At 46.8% G+C, this 17,500-nt stretch overlaps 1 protein-coding gene across 2 annotated transcripts in view; it reads right to left on the reverse strand.

Annotated features, from left to right (window-relative positions):
- The window catches only part of LOC134455821 (uncharacterized), a 56,359-nt gene that overhangs the window by 8,885 nt on the left and 29,974 nt on the right, over positions 1-17,500 (reverse strand). Inside the window, exons 5-15 of one of the 2 annotated variants that reach the window (XM_063207156.1) lie at positions 16,925-16,991; positions 16,219-16,324; positions 12,766-14,052; positions 12,358-12,506; positions 9,456-11,933; positions 8,686-9,209; positions 8,112-8,431; positions 6,233-6,334; positions 5,838-5,891; positions 2,065-2,180; positions 1,646-1,762 (exon numbers count right to left, since the gene is read on the reverse strand). In XM_063207156.1, coding sequence (XP_063063226.1) covers positions 1,646-1,762; positions 2,065-2,180; positions 5,838-5,891; positions 6,233-6,334; positions 8,112-8,431; positions 8,686-9,209; positions 9,456-11,933; positions 12,358-12,506; positions 12,766-14,052; positions 16,219-16,324; positions 16,925-16,991 — 5,320 coding nt within the window. The remainder of the gene's footprint in view (positions 1-1,645; positions 1,763-2,064; positions 2,181-5,837; positions 5,892-6,232; positions 6,335-8,111; positions 8,432-8,685; positions 9,210-9,455; positions 11,934-12,357; positions 12,507-12,765; positions 14,053-16,218; positions 16,325-16,924; positions 16,992-17,500) is intronic. The other variant, XM_063207157.1, reaches the window with a different exon arrangement.

The following is a 17,500-nucleotide window of genomic DNA, read 5'->3' on the forward strand; positions in this document are numbered from 1 at the left end:
GGAATTTTCATTTGGCCCATAACTTCTGACTGAGTGGATTGATTTGCCCGGTAACACCTTATTTTAATGGTTCGCCATTTCAGTGAATCATATTAGGTACAGTGTAATAACCAATGTAACAATATTTAATACCATGTAATACTAGTGTAATACCAGTGTAACAATATGCAATATCAGGTACAGTGTAATAACGAGTGTAACAGTGTTATAATGTAGAGTGTCGAGGGGTCTTAAGGCTATGGCACACAGATACGGCAGAGGCAAGAGGTGGATTTTTACCATTTATTTTTAGAGTCCACAGGTGAGAGGCAGTGAGCCAGTGACTAAATTAAAGAAACCCAACGAAAATGAAAACAGAAAAGACTAAGGACTATTTACAAACTGTACAAAAATGACTAGGCTAGTATCAGCCAAAGTAAGAAAAAATAGCCTACATGGCAAAGAGTCACAGACTCAAATATCCTCACACAGCTGAGGTTCTGGAGCTCAAAGACGCACGTCTTCTTTCCATGGAGCTTCCCAGACAATTGAAACTCTCCCCATTATAAGGGGCACCTGTCTACCCTAATGAGTGGACCATTCCACTTGATACAAAATGCAGGGGTGTACTACACAGGCAAGCTACATTACTAGCAGGAAACAATTAAAATGGTACCATAAACAATCATACATCAGACCTTCTTTACATGATCAGTGCATCTCAACATGCAAACATAATCACAGTTTGAATTTTTAAAAACACATAATTAAATTTCATTTGGGCACAAGGACACACCCACCCCATTAAATCACATTCTCAGTTGAAACATGCCATGCCACTGGTAAGAACCATGCGGTTTCAAGCTACCTAGCAAACATTTGATGGTGTCTCTAGACACTCAAAACTACTCAAGTTGATCCCATTTACCCGGGCAACAGTTAAACAATAAAGTAAGCATGTTTTGTTGTGTAGACTGTTAAATGCTCGTGACCTGTAAAGCCAGCAAACTAAACATGTGTGCACCCATGTAAAACTGCTAACCAAACAGCACACAGCATTCATGAAACATGGAAAATATCACCAAAGTCCATGACCAAAAGGATGTAGCGCAGGCAAGGAAACAGTTAAAAGGTGAACGAGTCTGATGGTTTCAATGGCGTCTGTCATTTTAGACGCCGTGACGATGCACTCAGAGGGTGCATTGTCACAAACAGTATGCAATACCATGTAATATAGTGTAATACCAGTGTAACAATATGCAATACCATGTAATACCACTTGCGCACAAACACATGATGTAAATTTAAAAAATGGCGGTGTTACACTGGTATTACACTGGTATTACATTGTATTAAATATTGTTACACTGGTTATTACACTGTACCTAATGTGGTATATCCACTGAACCATTGAAACAGTATCACCATTTGCCCCATTTTTTGCATCATTTTCACAATAGTCGTTTGGTTTTAAGCCTATGCACGTCATGTCACATCTGTATGTATCATACACGTTTACGAAATGGTGGACGGGAGTGGTAGGAATGATGGGGGACTGGAAGCGTCGCGTTTCGAGGATATACCTTAAGCAGTCGAAGGCGACTGCACAGGCAGTCTAGTTCTAGCTAAAGTAAAAGGTGTTACAGGCATGTTGTTAGGGACGTACGGAAGAGTCGGCCATGCCAGAGGAAACGCTGTAGTTAGTGAAGGACGTGCCCCTCCTGCCAGTTACGTCGCCATGACTACTGCTCATGCCCGACAACGAGTCACTCTCATCTCCAACCTACACAGGACAGGTCACACACACACACACACACACACACACACACACACACACACACACACACACGCACACGCACACGCACACGCACACGCACACACACACATGCAAGGACACACACACACTTCAGCTTAAGCCAAAAACGTGCACGCACACACGCACGCACGTGCGCGCACACACACACACACACACACACACACACACACACACACACACACACGCACACACACACACGCACACACATGCACACCATTAACATTAAGGTACTAAATGCAACTCCACTCCGGGCCAGCAGGTGTCCTCACCGAGCTGAGCTGAGCTGAGTGTGTGTCCTCCTGCAGGAAGGAGGGGACGGATTTACTCATCTTCCTCATGCGCTCCACATCTGAAAAGGAGGAGAGAGTGGAGGGAGGAGGGGAGGCTGAGGAGGGAGAGGGATGGAGAGGGGGATGAGGAGAGGAGAGAGAATGAGAGGAGAGGAGAGGAGAGGAGGGGGGAGAGGAGAGGAGAGGAGAGGAGAGGAGAGGAGAGGAGAGGAGAGGAGAGGAGAGGAGAGGAGAGGAGAGGAGAGGAGAGGAGGGGAGAGGAGGGGATGGGATGGGAGAGGAGAGAGAATGTGATTTGTGTGATGAGCTGTCTGTCATTCATTTTCATCAAACATGTTGCTGCACACACATTCACACACTCACACATTCACACACATACACGCTGCTCATTCTGCATACACGTGTAGTATATGGCAGCAATGTCAGTAATTGTAGTAATTTCTACAGAGTGTGCAATACTTATACACTGTGTTTCCCATACAGTATGACTGCATAGTACCATAGGATGCTGTGCAGCAGTAAGCAATAGGATGACATACAGTACTGCAGAGTAGCATAGGATGTCCTATGTAGTGTAGTGTGTAGTGTGCTAGATCAGTGGTTCTCAACCTGGGGTGGGTGCGGTGTAGGTACAATTCCTGCCACTTCTCTACGCAGAGAAGTTCATGACAAAGTTATGAGAATCATGTGACTCAAACTGATGATGATTGAGACGAAGGTCATCAATAATCATTAGTAAAAGAGTTACTTCCCCTCTGACCACCAAATGGCTGGCCCAGGGTCCCTGCCATGTTGTTCTCAGTCCTCCTCCTTTAGGAGGCGCTGTGACCAAAGCCCCATTCACAATCACCTGGCCACACGTGAAGTGTTCCCCAGGGACCATTGTTCGTCACTCTAGTTTTGACTGCTGGACAGACGAGACGCATAGAGCAACTTGCGCATCATTTTGGACGAAGTATTGTTTGATATCTGGCCGAATAACAAATTGTTAACATAGACTGCTTAGTTCATCTTACACACACTTTGCAAAGAATTCCTCACTTCAAGTCTAAGATCCTGCCTGGTCATATCTTCAGACTTTCATCCGGACACTGTGAACTAAAGGCGAGTTCACTGCGAGAAAATATCCACGCACGCCTCCGTGGAACAAACTTCTCGTATTTGGGATTCAACCGAAGAATCTCGAAGCCGCAACAACAAAGACTTTTGCATCCCCCAAACTCTCGAGGACGAGCGAAACGTGGACTGCAATCCCCATTTCCAGACGGACGTACCGAGCCCTTGGAAACTGGACCCCTTTCATCTCACACAGTAGGCACTGGGCATAGCTTATGTACTGAGATAGATGTGTTTTTGAACTATGACTTGAGTTATTTTTCATGTGCACATGTTTATTTGCATTTCTCCTGCTTCTCTGTCTATCCTTCTTCTTAGCTTAGGTTCCCCTCTGCTAACCCATTCTGTATTACTGGCTACTAAGCCTAGCGACCCCGCTTGTGTCGTTCGCACGGAATAGTTCAAGTATTGATTTAACCATCAATGTTTGGAACTCTCCGAGGACCGTCATAGCGCGGCCGTTTCGCTGACTAGTCCAGAAATACACGCGCTGCGCCTTTTGTTGTAACGGGCCATAACAGGCCCCAGGTTAGCTCCACGCAACGCTGACCATTTGTTTACACAGACACGCATAGCTACTAGAGTTCCATCTCTCTTTCCCTTCTCTCTCTATCTCTCTCCCTCTCTCTCTCGTTCTTTCACTCTCTCCCTTTCGAAATACTTGATTCTCAGAACCCTCCGAGCATTCGGTACTCTTTTATACACCTTGAGTGCATAATCTGTAGTAAACCATTCTCTGAATAGCCAACTCTGCTCGGAGCGCTCTGCAAGTTAGCCATTAGCCAAGTTGGGCTTGCAGCGTCTACACAAGCACGCTGGAACCCCACTTCCTGTAGTTTTACAACTCGTAATGGCTGCGTAGACGGCAACGTCTCCCACTTGTTATTTCTTTTATTTCGTTTTCTTTCTCTCCCTGTTCTACTCGGACTTGTTATCGTTAATTCCAGAACCCTTTGATACATTCGCGCGTCCACTAAGGGACTTGAAGCGCCTGAAACCACACGGTTTACTTGTTACATAGCTGCTAGCTATCCCTATTGTTCATGGTTCTGATGCTAACGTTAACCTAGCCGAGAGGACGCCATTGTTGCCCAGCAACAGACATACACACAGTAATCGGCGCGAGTTCCTCCCACTGACTACTACTCTCTCATCCCCTTCCATTTCTCTCTCTATTCCACTCGGAATTGTGTGCATTTATTACAGAAACCCAGACGTTGTTGTGGACCCTTTGGGCCCTACCTAGTCGACATTAGGCCTTTGCTAAGCAGCTACTTATCAGTAGCCTTTCCATTGTCTATGCTTTCTGTAGCTAATGCTAGCTTAGCCAACCACACACACACGTGGTAGCCTATAGCAACCAGACCTCTGCTACACACACACACACACACACACACACACACACACACACACACACACACACACACACACAGGCTGAAAGCCTGTTCCCCTCTTCTTTCTTTTCCCCTCTTTTATTTCTTTCTTGTTTTATATTATTGTGCCTTAATTTTGTTATTATTCCATTTAACCGACTTTGAATGTAATGCATTTTATTAGATTACCTAGTAGTTAATAAAAGTAAATCATTTGATTGCATTTTGTTGTCCTTGTTACTTTGTACACCCAACCAACCTACTATTAGAACTTTGCCTTCAGATCAACCTTTGTGCTTGTGTACCCCAGCTGATCACAGAGAATAGGTCTCATACTCTCATCGTTCACTGTGCCCCGCTGAGTAACCCCAGTACAAAACGTATTATTAATTCTGTGTTTAGCAATTTATTGTTGAATATTGTGATTGATAATCCAAGGATTTTATGAGACGGTCCTTAAATTACATTTTAATTAATTTGTTTATTAATAGTAATTAATTCATAATTAATTAAATTCCCAAACAAGATTTTACCTTCAATTCCTGGTATAGCCGCATGAGGAGTAAATCCACACGCAGCTTCCCATACATTAACGTAACTTCAATTACATTACCGGTGCGACCCGTGTAAGAATTCCGATTCTTACGCGACTGTACCTACATTACGTGGTGCGTACCGTGTGAGAATTCCGATTCTCACGCGACTACCCCTACAGCGGGCACCCCCTGGGATTGCGCCAGAGATGTCAGGGGGTGCGCAGATTTTGTTGTTGTTGTTGAGGATGCGACCAAAATTCTGCTTACAAACATAATAATTAGCCTAGGCCAAATCAAAACCAATGTAAAACATGTTTTGGTCCCCATGTAAAGGGATTATGGTATTGATTAATGTCTCAAGCAAGAATCAATGTAATTAATCACTTCAATCATTTTTTAGTGCGTATGTACGTGTAGATGTTTGGGATGGGGGTGCGCGGCTTGTCTTGGGCACAGGTAAGGGGGTGCGTTTAGAAAAACAGGTTAAGAACCACTGTGCTAGAGTGCTTGGTGACAACACACAAGTGCATGTACAATGTAGGAGCCACACTGATGTTGTATAGCGCTGAATACATGTAGCATAAAGGGCGCATGGGAGTCTATCTGTTGGCAGGGCAAAGACAAGCAGTGCGTGTTAATCTGTGTGGGTGTGTGTGTGTGTGTGTGTGTTTGCGTGCATGCGTGCATGCGTGTGTCTGTGTGAGTGTGTGTGTGTGTGCATGGTTACCATCGCCACTGCTGTGCATGAAAATGTGTGTGTGGTCATTGTCCCTCTCAGGTCCTGTGGGAGAGACAGGTGGAGATGAGACCGACAAAGTTACACAAAAACAATCTCTCTCTCCCTCTCTCTCTCTCTCTCTCTCTCTCTCTCTCTCTCTCTCTCTCTCTCTCTCTCTCTCTCACACACACACACACACATACACACACGCATGCACACACACACATGACTGTATATCTATGCGTTGTCTGTGTGTGTGTGTGTGTGCGCGCGCGCTTGTGTGTGTGTCTGTGTGTGTGCGTGTGTGCGTGCGTGCGTGCGTGCGTGTGTGTGTGTGTGTGTGTGTGTGTGTGTGTGTGTGCGCGTGCGTGTGTGTGTGTGTGCGTGCGTGTGTGTGGCCTCACCTATCTCCATGGTAATGTCCTCCAGGCTCTTGGTGTACGCCGGCCGGTACGCAGCCCTCCGCAAGGCCCTCTGGACTGGCCCCTCCCCTTCATCCTCGTCGCCTAGGAGACCAGGTGTAAACACACACACACACAAGGTGAAGTGTTATTTGTACAGAGTGGGACTAAATATGCTCTTCAAGTGTAGTAGTGGGTGTGCTCAACTTCTTGAGTAAAATAAATAACTTTGGGTACGGGAGAAAAAAATGTCAAACTGACGCACTGACGATGACTTAACCCTTTTTAGCCTTCAAAGCACAAAAACAATGAAATTGTTGCATTTAAAGGCTAGGACCCTCATCTTGCATACAGTAAGACAGTGTTCATTCAGCTCTAACATACCCACATATTTTTAAAAAAGCTAAAATCTCAAAAGGCAAACAACGTATACCTAGCATCAGGCTAAAATGGGCTAAGGGCCGAAACGGGTTTGCAAGTGGAGATGGTGGTATTTGAGTTATAAAAAAAAAAAAACAATAACCACACAAATAGACCAAGCGTGACATGAGCGAGACGAGCGACGAAAGTAATTGACTTTGTATTGATTCGCGCGACAAAAGCGATTCTGGAGACTAGAAGTCGCGACAGCCAATGACTGTGTAGAGGTCAGTGACCACAGCCAATAGGACTGTTTGAATGCTTTGCCTTCTGCTTGTAACGGACATACGGTAGTCTCTTCAAACACTCGTATCGCTCTTGCTGCACAGAAGCGATTCTCTGTCGCCCTGCTGTGGCCAGCGACAGAAATGAACAAACAAGCAGACAAGCAAACAACAGAGTGAGCACTCTAGTGTGGTCAGACAGAGACCAAACAAGGGGGAGCCCATTAGCGGACACACACACACACACACACACACACACACACACACACACACACACACACACAGACACAGACACAGACACAGACACAGACACAGACACAGACACAGACACAGACACAATCACACGCACACGCACACGCACACACACTACACACCCTGCATCATTTAATGTCTCTTTATCCCCCCCTTGTGACTTTCATCAGTTGTTTTCTGGGAAAATTCGTGGCACGGGGACGCATTAGAGGAAAATGTGTTCGTGTCGCTCAAACACGCATGCACACACACACGCACACACACACACACACACACACACACACACACACACACACACACACACACACACACACACACACACACACACACACACACACACACACACACACAGCCTCAGCTAGACCTGTAAACAAGTTTATTAGTGGGGAAATCACCTTCTCAAGAAGTGCTGTCTTTGTACACACATCCTAGACTACACAACTGTGATTCCCTGCGGGACTGTAAAAAAAGGATTTTTATTTGTTTGTTTGTTCGTTTTTCTTTCTTTGTTTGTTCTGTCATTTTAGATAAAAGGGTGTTTTACCAACAGGTATGTAGAAGTCATTGTTCATGGAGTGTGAAATTATCTCTAGCATGTTCACTGTGGAGCACATTTCAAAACACCATCATTGTGAGCCAGTTAGCAACATAGTTGGTTGCCGGTTGCTAATCATACTGAAAGTGGCTAACAGAGTTAGCAGATAATGGCTAAAATTCAATGCCGTTCAATCGTTACTGTGTTTTCTTGGCACATTGAAGCTCCTTCTCAGCTGCCATAGGCTCATGACTTGAGAGCACAACCGGGTCTGGTTAGCACACCCTGTTACTGTTGCAGGAAACATGTTATAAATATTTCATGCATCTTGAAGACAGCCAGTGTGTGTGTGTGTGTGTGTGTGTGTGTGTGTGTGTGTGTGTGTGTGTGTGTGTGTGTGTGTGTGTGTGTGTGTGTGTGTTTGTGTGCAACAGAAATTGGTGAATCTTACATTTGGAGTTCTTGCGTGAAGAGGTCCAGCTGCCAGAGGTGCTGCTCCTCGGAGACTCCTCATTGGCCCGTTGCGACTGGTAGGCGGGGCGTAACCTTGGCGACCCCTGAGGAAGCTCCTCATTGGTCCTTGTACCGTAAGATGGGTGTAGTTTGGGTGACTCTGGACTAAACTCCTCATTGGCTCTCTGGGGTTGGTAAGCGGACCGTAACCTTGGTGATCCCTGACTTAACTCCTCATTGGTTCTTGCACTGTATGGGCGTGGTCCCAGACTGCCCCTCCTTCCCCCAGCCTCTTCCGCTCCCACAGGTGTGCTGGACCTATGAGGGAGAGGAAAAATGTATCTGTATAGGGGTCAAAGACGTTTTTTTGGGCTCAGGCGTCAGGTGACGCAACGGCATCTTATGCCTATAAATTCATTAATAGTTGGTGGTTGAATATGCTTCTTAGATAGTCCACTAGAAACAAACAAAAAAAACATCCATACAATAGTGGCACTGGCTGTCGTTGCGCTGCGACGTAATCAAACAGATTTTACTTGAGAAAAACGAAATGACTGACTAAATACACTGACCTAGCTGGCCCTCCTCCTCTGCTCCATTCGCACTCGGGCTCGGCGGAGAAGGAGGTACACAACTGTTCCCTGGCCTCCTGTTGAGGCGGGGCAGGGGGAGGCGCAGCAGGGCAGGTGCCCGTGCGCTCAGGTATGCCCAGGTAGTGCTGGTAGTCCCTTGGGATGAAGGAGCGCGCCAGAGGCGAATCATCCATGGTCCTCGACGGCCTCCTCTCATTGGCTTTCTCTCTGCTTTTCCCTGCTTCTTTCTCTACCGTCTTCTTGCCGAAGCTCAACCCAAACTCCTGCGTCTTCTTGGGCTTGGCGGCTGCTGTGGAGAGGGGGTCCTGGTTCCTCCTGCCTGGTTTGGGGGAGCAGCTGTCCTCTTCATCCTCTCTGTAGGCTAGAGAGTGCATGCTAGAGGCCCTGCGCATGGCTGCGGCTCTCTCGTTCAGGTTCCCCGTGCTGGTTCTGCGGTTCTGGTTGGAGCGGTTCTGGTTCCTGAGGGCGCTGCTGATGGACACCTGCTCCGAGTTCCGCCGGGTCTGGTGGTGAGTAGGAAGTAAGTAATAGAGAGTAAGTAAATACTGTAAGTATGTAAGTAATACTGTGTTACAGTGTCAGAGTAGAGAAATTGTTTTGCAGCACTAGCACTCATACAAACACAAACACACATACAGTAGAGTACAGTACAGTGCAATACAAATCATTGAATTGGTGATTCAAACACCCAATGAGGTACAAATGTAGGTTTTTCTGTTGAACACTACCAGTAATTCCGGCTACTGTACCTGAGGAGCAGCACGCTCTCGGCGCTGGTCCAGTCCGGGTCCGGACATCCTGGTCTTCCCCGTGCGGCTGTCCACTGAGGACCTGCGGCCGCCTGTCTCCCCCTCCCTGGCCCGGCTCTTGGTGGAGGGGGAGGAGGGGCATTCATGAGGTTTGACTGCAGCTGGACTCTGGATCCTAGATGTGTTGGAGGTGGGGGATTTGGGCCTCCCTTGAGCTGAGAGGGATCCTGCCCAAAAGTCTTTCAGGCTCTTAAAGTTGGTGTCGGCCAGACATGGTTTGTCAGGTTTTCCTTTCATGGCGAAACCGGAATAGTTGTGGTCGTCCGCCACATCCTCGTCATCATCAGAAGCGAGTCCAGTGGACCTGAGGTCGAAGGCTGACTTCGTGAAACGCTTGGTGAGGTTGGAGGATGACGTGACTGAAGACTCTCTTGGTTTACTGGTGGTGACTTTGGATCCCTTCAACTCATTCTCCCAGAAGGACTTGAGCTGCCTGAGACGCTCTCGACGGTTCTCAAAGTGCTGGCTGTCCTGCTGTTTGGCCGACAGAACTGGACTGGTGGGCAGTACTTGTAGGCTTACCCTTGACTGAGATCCGGATTCAGGTGTCATGTCCTTATCTCGAACTTCAGCTTTTGAAGCCTGGTCTGGATGTTTGGAGGAGACAGGTGTCTCACAGGCAGTATGAGTCTGAATGAGCATGTCGTGGGCTGTAGAGGTGCACCCAGGTGTGTTGTGAGCTGTATAGGTGTAAAGAGGTGGGTCGCGGGCAGGATGAGTCTGAACTGGTGTATATGGGTGCTTTGTTGCCTCTTCAGTCACTTTCTTTGCAAATCTGCTGTTACTGGATGACATAGGGGACTCTTTCACCTCTGAAGAAGTAACATCTTTATTAAGGTGACTCCTCATCTCCAACGAATCCATCCTTTCAGTAGATGATGCACTTGCAGTGCTCTTGTCAAAAGTGTCCACACTTGTATACTTTTGCTTGATTGGCATATCATCTACAACATTTTCCTGCTGTGCCTCTATTTCTATGACCTGTGTGCTGTGTGGTCTGTCTTCATGTATTTCTATAACCTGTTTTCTTTTTGGATTCTCCTCGTGTATTTCTACAACCTGTTTTCTTTGTGGTCTTTCCTCATGACTTTCTATAACTTGCTTTCTCTGTGGTCTCTTCTCACTGCTTGGCTTCAAAGAGGGACTCATAGTTCTAATCTCAAAATTCTGAACAGATTTCTGTGGCTCCTCAATTTGTTCACTGACAAATGGTCCTGGTCCAATGTCCATTTGTTTATCTGGAGTCTGCCTTTTGTTTTCAGTATTAACATTAGTTCTGCTTATCAGTATCTTGGGCCCGCTGTTCCCTTTCTCCCAGAAAGACTTCAGATTGGCAATTTTTGGCCTCTCATCTTGATCTGATCCCAGGCTTCCCTGCTGGGAATGAGAGCTTCTTTGGCTTTGGCGAGATGTTCCTTCATTTCCTGTGTCCTGTCCTCTTGAGCCACCTCCATCCTCTTGTCTGGCTGGACCGTGTCCCCTTGAAGCACCTCCATCCTCCAGTCGAGCCGGGTTGTGTCTCTGGGCTTCAGGCCTTTGCTGCTGAGCTCTGAGAACTGTCTCTGTTCTCACCACAGCATGGACAGGTGGGTGGGTCTTCACTGGCATCTCTTTGTTGTGTTTGGGGGTGGCTGGATGATGGGACTGATGCCCTGCTTCTGTTTTACCAGATAAATGAATGGGATAATTGGCCTCGTGTGAGATTTTTGATGGGTCTGTTTCTGCTTTTGGTTCTGTTTTGGTTGGGGATTGGAAGCGATGGGATTGATAGCTCATCTCTTTTCGATCGTGTGATTGGATGGAGTATTGAGGGTGGTAACTTGTCTCCTTCTGGAATGATGACTGGCTGGAACGTTGAGGTTGATAGCCAGCTTCTGTCTGGATTGGTAGTTGGCTGGATCGTTGTGGTTGGTAACTAGCCTCTGTTTGAAGTCTGAACTGGTCAGAATGTTGAGGTTGGTAAGTAACCTCTTCTTGATGTCTTGACTTGTCTATGTGTTGAAGTTGAGAGCTGGTCTCAGTCTGGCGTCTTGATTGGCTGTAGTAGTACTGTTGTTGTTGGTGACCGGTGTCTGATTTCTCCAGTGCATGTGGACTGTCTGGCTGGTAAGGAGAGTTCCTGCTTAGGCCAGGCTGAAACGGCCGCACCATAATGTTGGGGGTGTCCACCTGTGGATCACTTTGCTCGTCCGACAGATCTAGACTCCCCTCCTCCCCCCAACACGCATCATCAGGGAACAGTTTCTTCTTCTCCTTGGGCATCTCCTGACGCGGCACGATGGTGTAAACGTTCCCAGACGTCTTGCTCATCGTCATCTTGGCCTCTTCTTCTGAGTCTGTGATGTCGTCCTTGGTGTCGTCCAGGTCAGTGTCCTGTCTGTTGCTGCTGTCCGTGCTGCGGTTGAACCACTCCAGCACCTTGCACGAATGAATGAATGAATGACTGATTTTATTTGACATCTTCAGTTCATATACATAAAATAAATACATGATTGAGTTTCATATAAACCGCACCACATACTTAGATTAAAAAAACGAAGAGTCAGGATATCACAAAAAAGCTAGGAAGCTTATTTCCATTGTGGTCCTTGGTGTTAAAATGCAGCAGTTGTTAAAATGAGTGGCACTGGGACCAAACTAAAACTATAACACATTAAATATATAGCATACACATAACACATATTGTTTACACTGAAAGTGAAATACTGCACTGACTGATCTTTAAACCATGTTTTCAAAGCCCTTTTAAAACCACCTAGGCTATTGATCATGTTAATATTACCTGCTAAAATATTCCACAAAATAGATGCAACATATTGGACACAGCTCCCTCCCCTCATACCTTGGCGATGGAGTCTCCCTCCTCCGAGTGTTTGGAGGCGTGTGCGGCCGACACCTTCTGGGGAGACTTGGCTCTGTCTGTGTCGGCTGGCTTTGCTGTCACGTTCAGGACAGATGATGGATTAGGCCTTTTTGAGTCGTGTATTGTGTCTGGGGCAAAGAAACACAAATAATGTGATTTAAATGTTGAAAGAATACTGCTGTAGAAGTTACAGACAATAATGTTAAAATCAACTGCATTTGATTGATTGAAGAAATCGTAAAAACTAAATCTGAAATGAAGTACTTTTATCCAATGAAGTACCAGTTTATCTGCTGCTGGACATTTGCAATCAAGTGTCTCTGATTAAAATTAATACCCCCCCCCCCACCCCCACCCCCTACACAATCCATAACAAAATCATCTCACCTTTTGGAGCCTTGAGTGCAGCTGTGTCTGCAACTAATACTGGGATTCTGATGTCTGGCTCCATTGTCTGAGGAGTCTGCAGAGTGGTGGAGTCCGTCCACCTCTGTGGGGAGTCCTGAAGTGTTTCTCTCTCTCTGGACATCCGCTCTGGACTAGGAGACCACGCGGCCCTGGCTCCTCTGGGGTCCTTGAGTACCTTGCCGTCTGCTGTCCTGGTGCCTGGTGTCCACTCATCCTGGTGCAGGACAGGTGAGGCTTCCAAACGGCGTCCTGAATCCGGCGGGGACGGCAACGTGTCCAGGTGTTGTCCTGCATCTCGTCGTGGCCAGTCTGTCAAGGGCGGAGTCTCTCTCTCTTGACCTCTGTCAGACCTTGAGATGATCTCCCTCTCTTGACCTTTATCTAACCTTGAGGTTGCCACTCTCTGAACACCTTCATTTGGCATTGAGTAGATCTCCCTCGGCTGCCTTATACTGATGGCCCTCTGCTCTGTGCTGCTCTCCCTCTGTTCACCTTCATTTGACCTTGAGGAGGTCACTCTCTGTTCACCTTCATTTGACCTTGAGGAGGTCACTCTCTTATCACCGTCATTTGACCTTGACCTGGTCTCTCTTTGGGCATTTCCATTTGGCTTCATTGTAGGTCTGTGTTGCTGGACGATGTCCTCTGGTTTCCACATTCTGTCTCGACCTTCGACTCGGGCCACTGGTGTAAAAAGCCGTTTCTCCTCCTCATCCTCTTTCCTCTTCTCCTCCTTATTCTCCTCCTCTTTTGCTCTCCTCTCCACAGCAGTCCTCACCTCCACAGCCCCCCCCTCCAGGACTTCCTCTCCTCTCATTGGCTCACTCCTCAGGTATGACTCGATTGGCCCCCTCCTCGGCTGCGATTCGATTGGCTGCCTCCTCGTCTGCGATTCCATTGGCTCGTTCCTCAGGTGCGACTCGATGGAGCTGCAGCTGGACGTCTCCTTCAGCAGCCCAGAGGTCACGGAGGTCAGTGAGGTCGTAGGGGAGACGACCCCTGACCAGCTGTCTGACGTCGGGGAGACGACCGCTGACCTCTGGCCACCATTGCTGTCTGCGTTTGTTTGTGTGTGTGAGCTAGGGCCTCGGGGAGGCTTGGTCCTCTTGCGGGGTACGGGTGCAGGCCGCTTGGCTGCTGGTGGTTTGGGCTCCTCAGCCTCCACCCTGGCTGTTCCTGCTGCTCCTGCTGCTAGTACTCCGGGTTCAAGGGTCAATCTGGCTGAGCTGGGCTGGCTCTCTTGCTCCACCAGTGAAGATGTACTCTCTACATAGACACACACAACACAATACAGCAAGGTATCAATGTACCACACAGTTATATTACCGTATGATACATTGATTACTGGGTCTTACAACGTCTCTTTCTCTCTCTCTCTCTCTGTCTCTCTCTGTCTGTCTGTCTCTCTCTCTCTCTCTCTCTCTCTCTCTCTCTCTCTCTCTCTCTCTCTCACACACACACACACACACACACACACACACACACACTAATTTGCATGCACATACAGTACATACGGTACACACACACGTGTACACACACACACACACACACACACGCACACACACACAGGGGCGTAACAAAAGCAGGTGCAGCAGGTGCCGTCGCACCAGGGCCCGCGACCATTGAGGGGCCCGCGAACGGGCCCTTCGAAATGGTTCGCGGGCCCCTCCTGTATACTCGTTGATTGCGAGTCGAAGAATGGATACGCAAAGTAACCACTGCACTCTCATACCGTGTCCAGACACTATTTATAGACCGTGGCAGACTCCCACAAGACGGTGGGAATTTAGAGCATCAAATCAATTGCAAATGGGCACTTTTAGTTACTATATTGCTACAGGTCATTATATGGGCAGTCAAATTATTCAGACAAATGTTTCAAATAGCAATAAAGGTAACACATGAACGCTATATTTGTGCATTTTATTTTTTACATTGCGGCCAGGAATTGTGGGATATATATTTTCATACACTATCATTGGCTGTATGTAAACAGGGAGCGCGAGTCGCCAGTGGTAACGTTCTGTTTGGAATTACCACATGATTGATTCCCTTACCAATTCAAATTAAATGCATGCTGGTCAGTCGAACGTGGCCTTTTGTTCTCATCTTATCTATGTTGTAGTAGTATGCGTTGTTGGCTTTCTTGAAGGCGGAATATAAAATGAGTTTAGTCACTTCATTCGCCAAGAATAGAGATGGCTACTGGCTAGCAAGAACATCCTATGGATATTAGACCTCCTTGGATATTATCTAAGAAGATTTCGAAGACGCTACGAAGAAGGTAAGGACAGGTTTCCCTATAATAATGTCCGCCGTGACATTATATTGATTTCATATCACTCATCTCCTTCAGGTATTTTCCAATTGTTGTCACATTTCTAGTCCAGTTGTCTGGGTTCGGCAGGGTCTGGCTAAACGAAAAAGGCACATTTTTAACGGTGTCCATTCTAGTTTGTATATCTGTGACAGCGGTATTGCTGTAGTTATTCCCAGCATTATAACTTAGTTGTGTGTTCTCCAATTGACAACTAGTTGTGCTGACTTGCTAACAGCATCTCCACTCCATGTTGATTTTATCATCTAGCGTTTCTCCTGTTAGCATAATATAAGTTAAGTTCTTCTGTTAGCTTGGCTATGTTACGAAGTGGACTCGAGTCGTCAGCTAGGGGAGGGGAGAAATACATCTAAATAAGTGGGCGATTCTGTGTGCGTGTGTAGAGCTCTATCTGTGTATGTTTTACTGGTGGGCTGTCACCAATGTGTTGTCATGGTTGTCTTGGATGTTGTGTTTCCATTCATGCACCCTCTCCATCTTTTCCCATGTTTATGGTAGCCAGCATTGCATATTGTGCCGTTATTTGATGATGCCAAAGGACGCAAAACTACTTTGCAATGGCACCTTGTGTATGTGGGGTAGTGGAAGGTTGAAATCATTATGAAGGCATATCCTGTTGATTGTGCTATCTATCTTTTAAGTCCTTAGTGTTATTTTTTATGAAGTTTAAAGTAAACTGGGGTGCTTAAGATCAGCAGGGTTGTCTCCCTCGTCTGTGTAGCCTGCTGTCAGCAGGCACCATGCGCTCGCAAGCACACACGCACATACTGCTACTGTCTCCAGTCCCCTGTCCCTGTCTCAACCGGTCTGTAGACACATATTCCGAAAGCCTTTCTTTGCGTTTGTCCTGTTTTTTTGGGGACAGATAACTTAAATACTCTATGATGTGAATGAGCACATACGTTGCAGCATTCACTATGCTATTGCAATTGCAAAGAATATAGCCCACCCTTTCACCGTGGCTAGATAAAATATCCTAAATAAAATTAGCACAACCTCCGAGGGCCCGTGCTGGATACTCGCACCGGGGCCCGTGATCGAGCCACTGCACACACACACACACACACACACACACAGGTGTGTGTTGTCCTTACCCAGTGTGCAGTCCTTGCAGCTCCCCTGAGCGCCGTTGTGCAGTTGAGGATACGGACGCTCTGACTCAATATCCACCTGCATGCTGTTGAATGGGTTATGTCTCAGCTGCCCACACACACACACACACACACACACACACACACACACACACACACACACACACACACACACACACACACACACACACACACACACACACACACACACACACACACACACACATCATTCAAATAATGAAATACACTTAATCAATCCATTGATACGTGTCCAATGTACTTACTTGTGAAGTACCCTATTTAACTAGCCCCACCCGCCAGCAGCCAAAATTATTTTTGCCTGTGAGTGGGTTAAGTTTCGGACAATGCCACAGGCCCTGAAACTGGTGGACCAATCACTAAACATTCACATTTAATATCACATTTATTCTGGCTTTCCAGGCAAAAGGGAGCGCTGTTTATTTAGTTTTGTTTGTTTTGCTCAGTTGCAAATGCGGGGCATTAAACTATTTTGTTTTTTTATACTAAGAGGGGCATTGGAACAGCTTATGATGAGGTTAAGGGGGTGGTGGCAGGCTAATGATGAGAAGAAGTGGGTGTTTGTTCAAAAAAATTGAGACTTGAGAACAATTGGTTTATAGTATAGTGAGACATACGATAGTGTATTTTACAGTATAGTGTAGTGTGTAGTGTGTGGTGGCTTTGTCACCTTTGGGGACCTCATGGACATCCTCAGGGGATCCTGACGAGATTCCGATGTCAAGCTGCCACCGTTTCTGTGACACACACACACGGGCGCGTGCACACACACATGCACGCCCACACACACACACACACACACACACACACACAGACACTCCTACTTACACATGGACAGCTTAAAGAACATCATTGTGGAAAAGCAGACGCTTCTCTCTACCAGGATAGACCGTCATGGTTGAGTTCAAGAGTTGGATGGTGGAACACAGCTTCAGGACTCGAAGTTATCAAAAATATAAGCGCTTTTTATTTGTAGAAAAAATAAATGTGCACGTGGGCAAACAAAATATGACACGACCTAACATATAGACATAAATCAGAAGTTCAGACTCTTGCTTGCAACACTGTTTCAAGACACTTGCTAAACTCGCTGCTCTCACCAACAGCTTCAAGGACACTGCTCTCCGGTTAACAGCAGTTCCTAATTTCGCATCATGGAGTCAGCTCCTCCGATTATCAGCGGATTGCTCCCATCTGCTCCTCCCCACTCACCTGGGGTTTTAAACTTTGCGCACTATGGCGCCAA

This window comes from Engraulis encrasicolus, chromosome 9 (genome assembly GCF_034702125.1).
Source record: "Engraulis encrasicolus isolate BLACKSEA-1 chromosome 9, IST_EnEncr_1.0, whole genome shotgun sequence".
NCBI classification, from domain to species: Eukaryota; Metazoa; Chordata; class Actinopteri; order Clupeiformes; family Engraulidae; genus Engraulis; species Engraulis encrasicolus.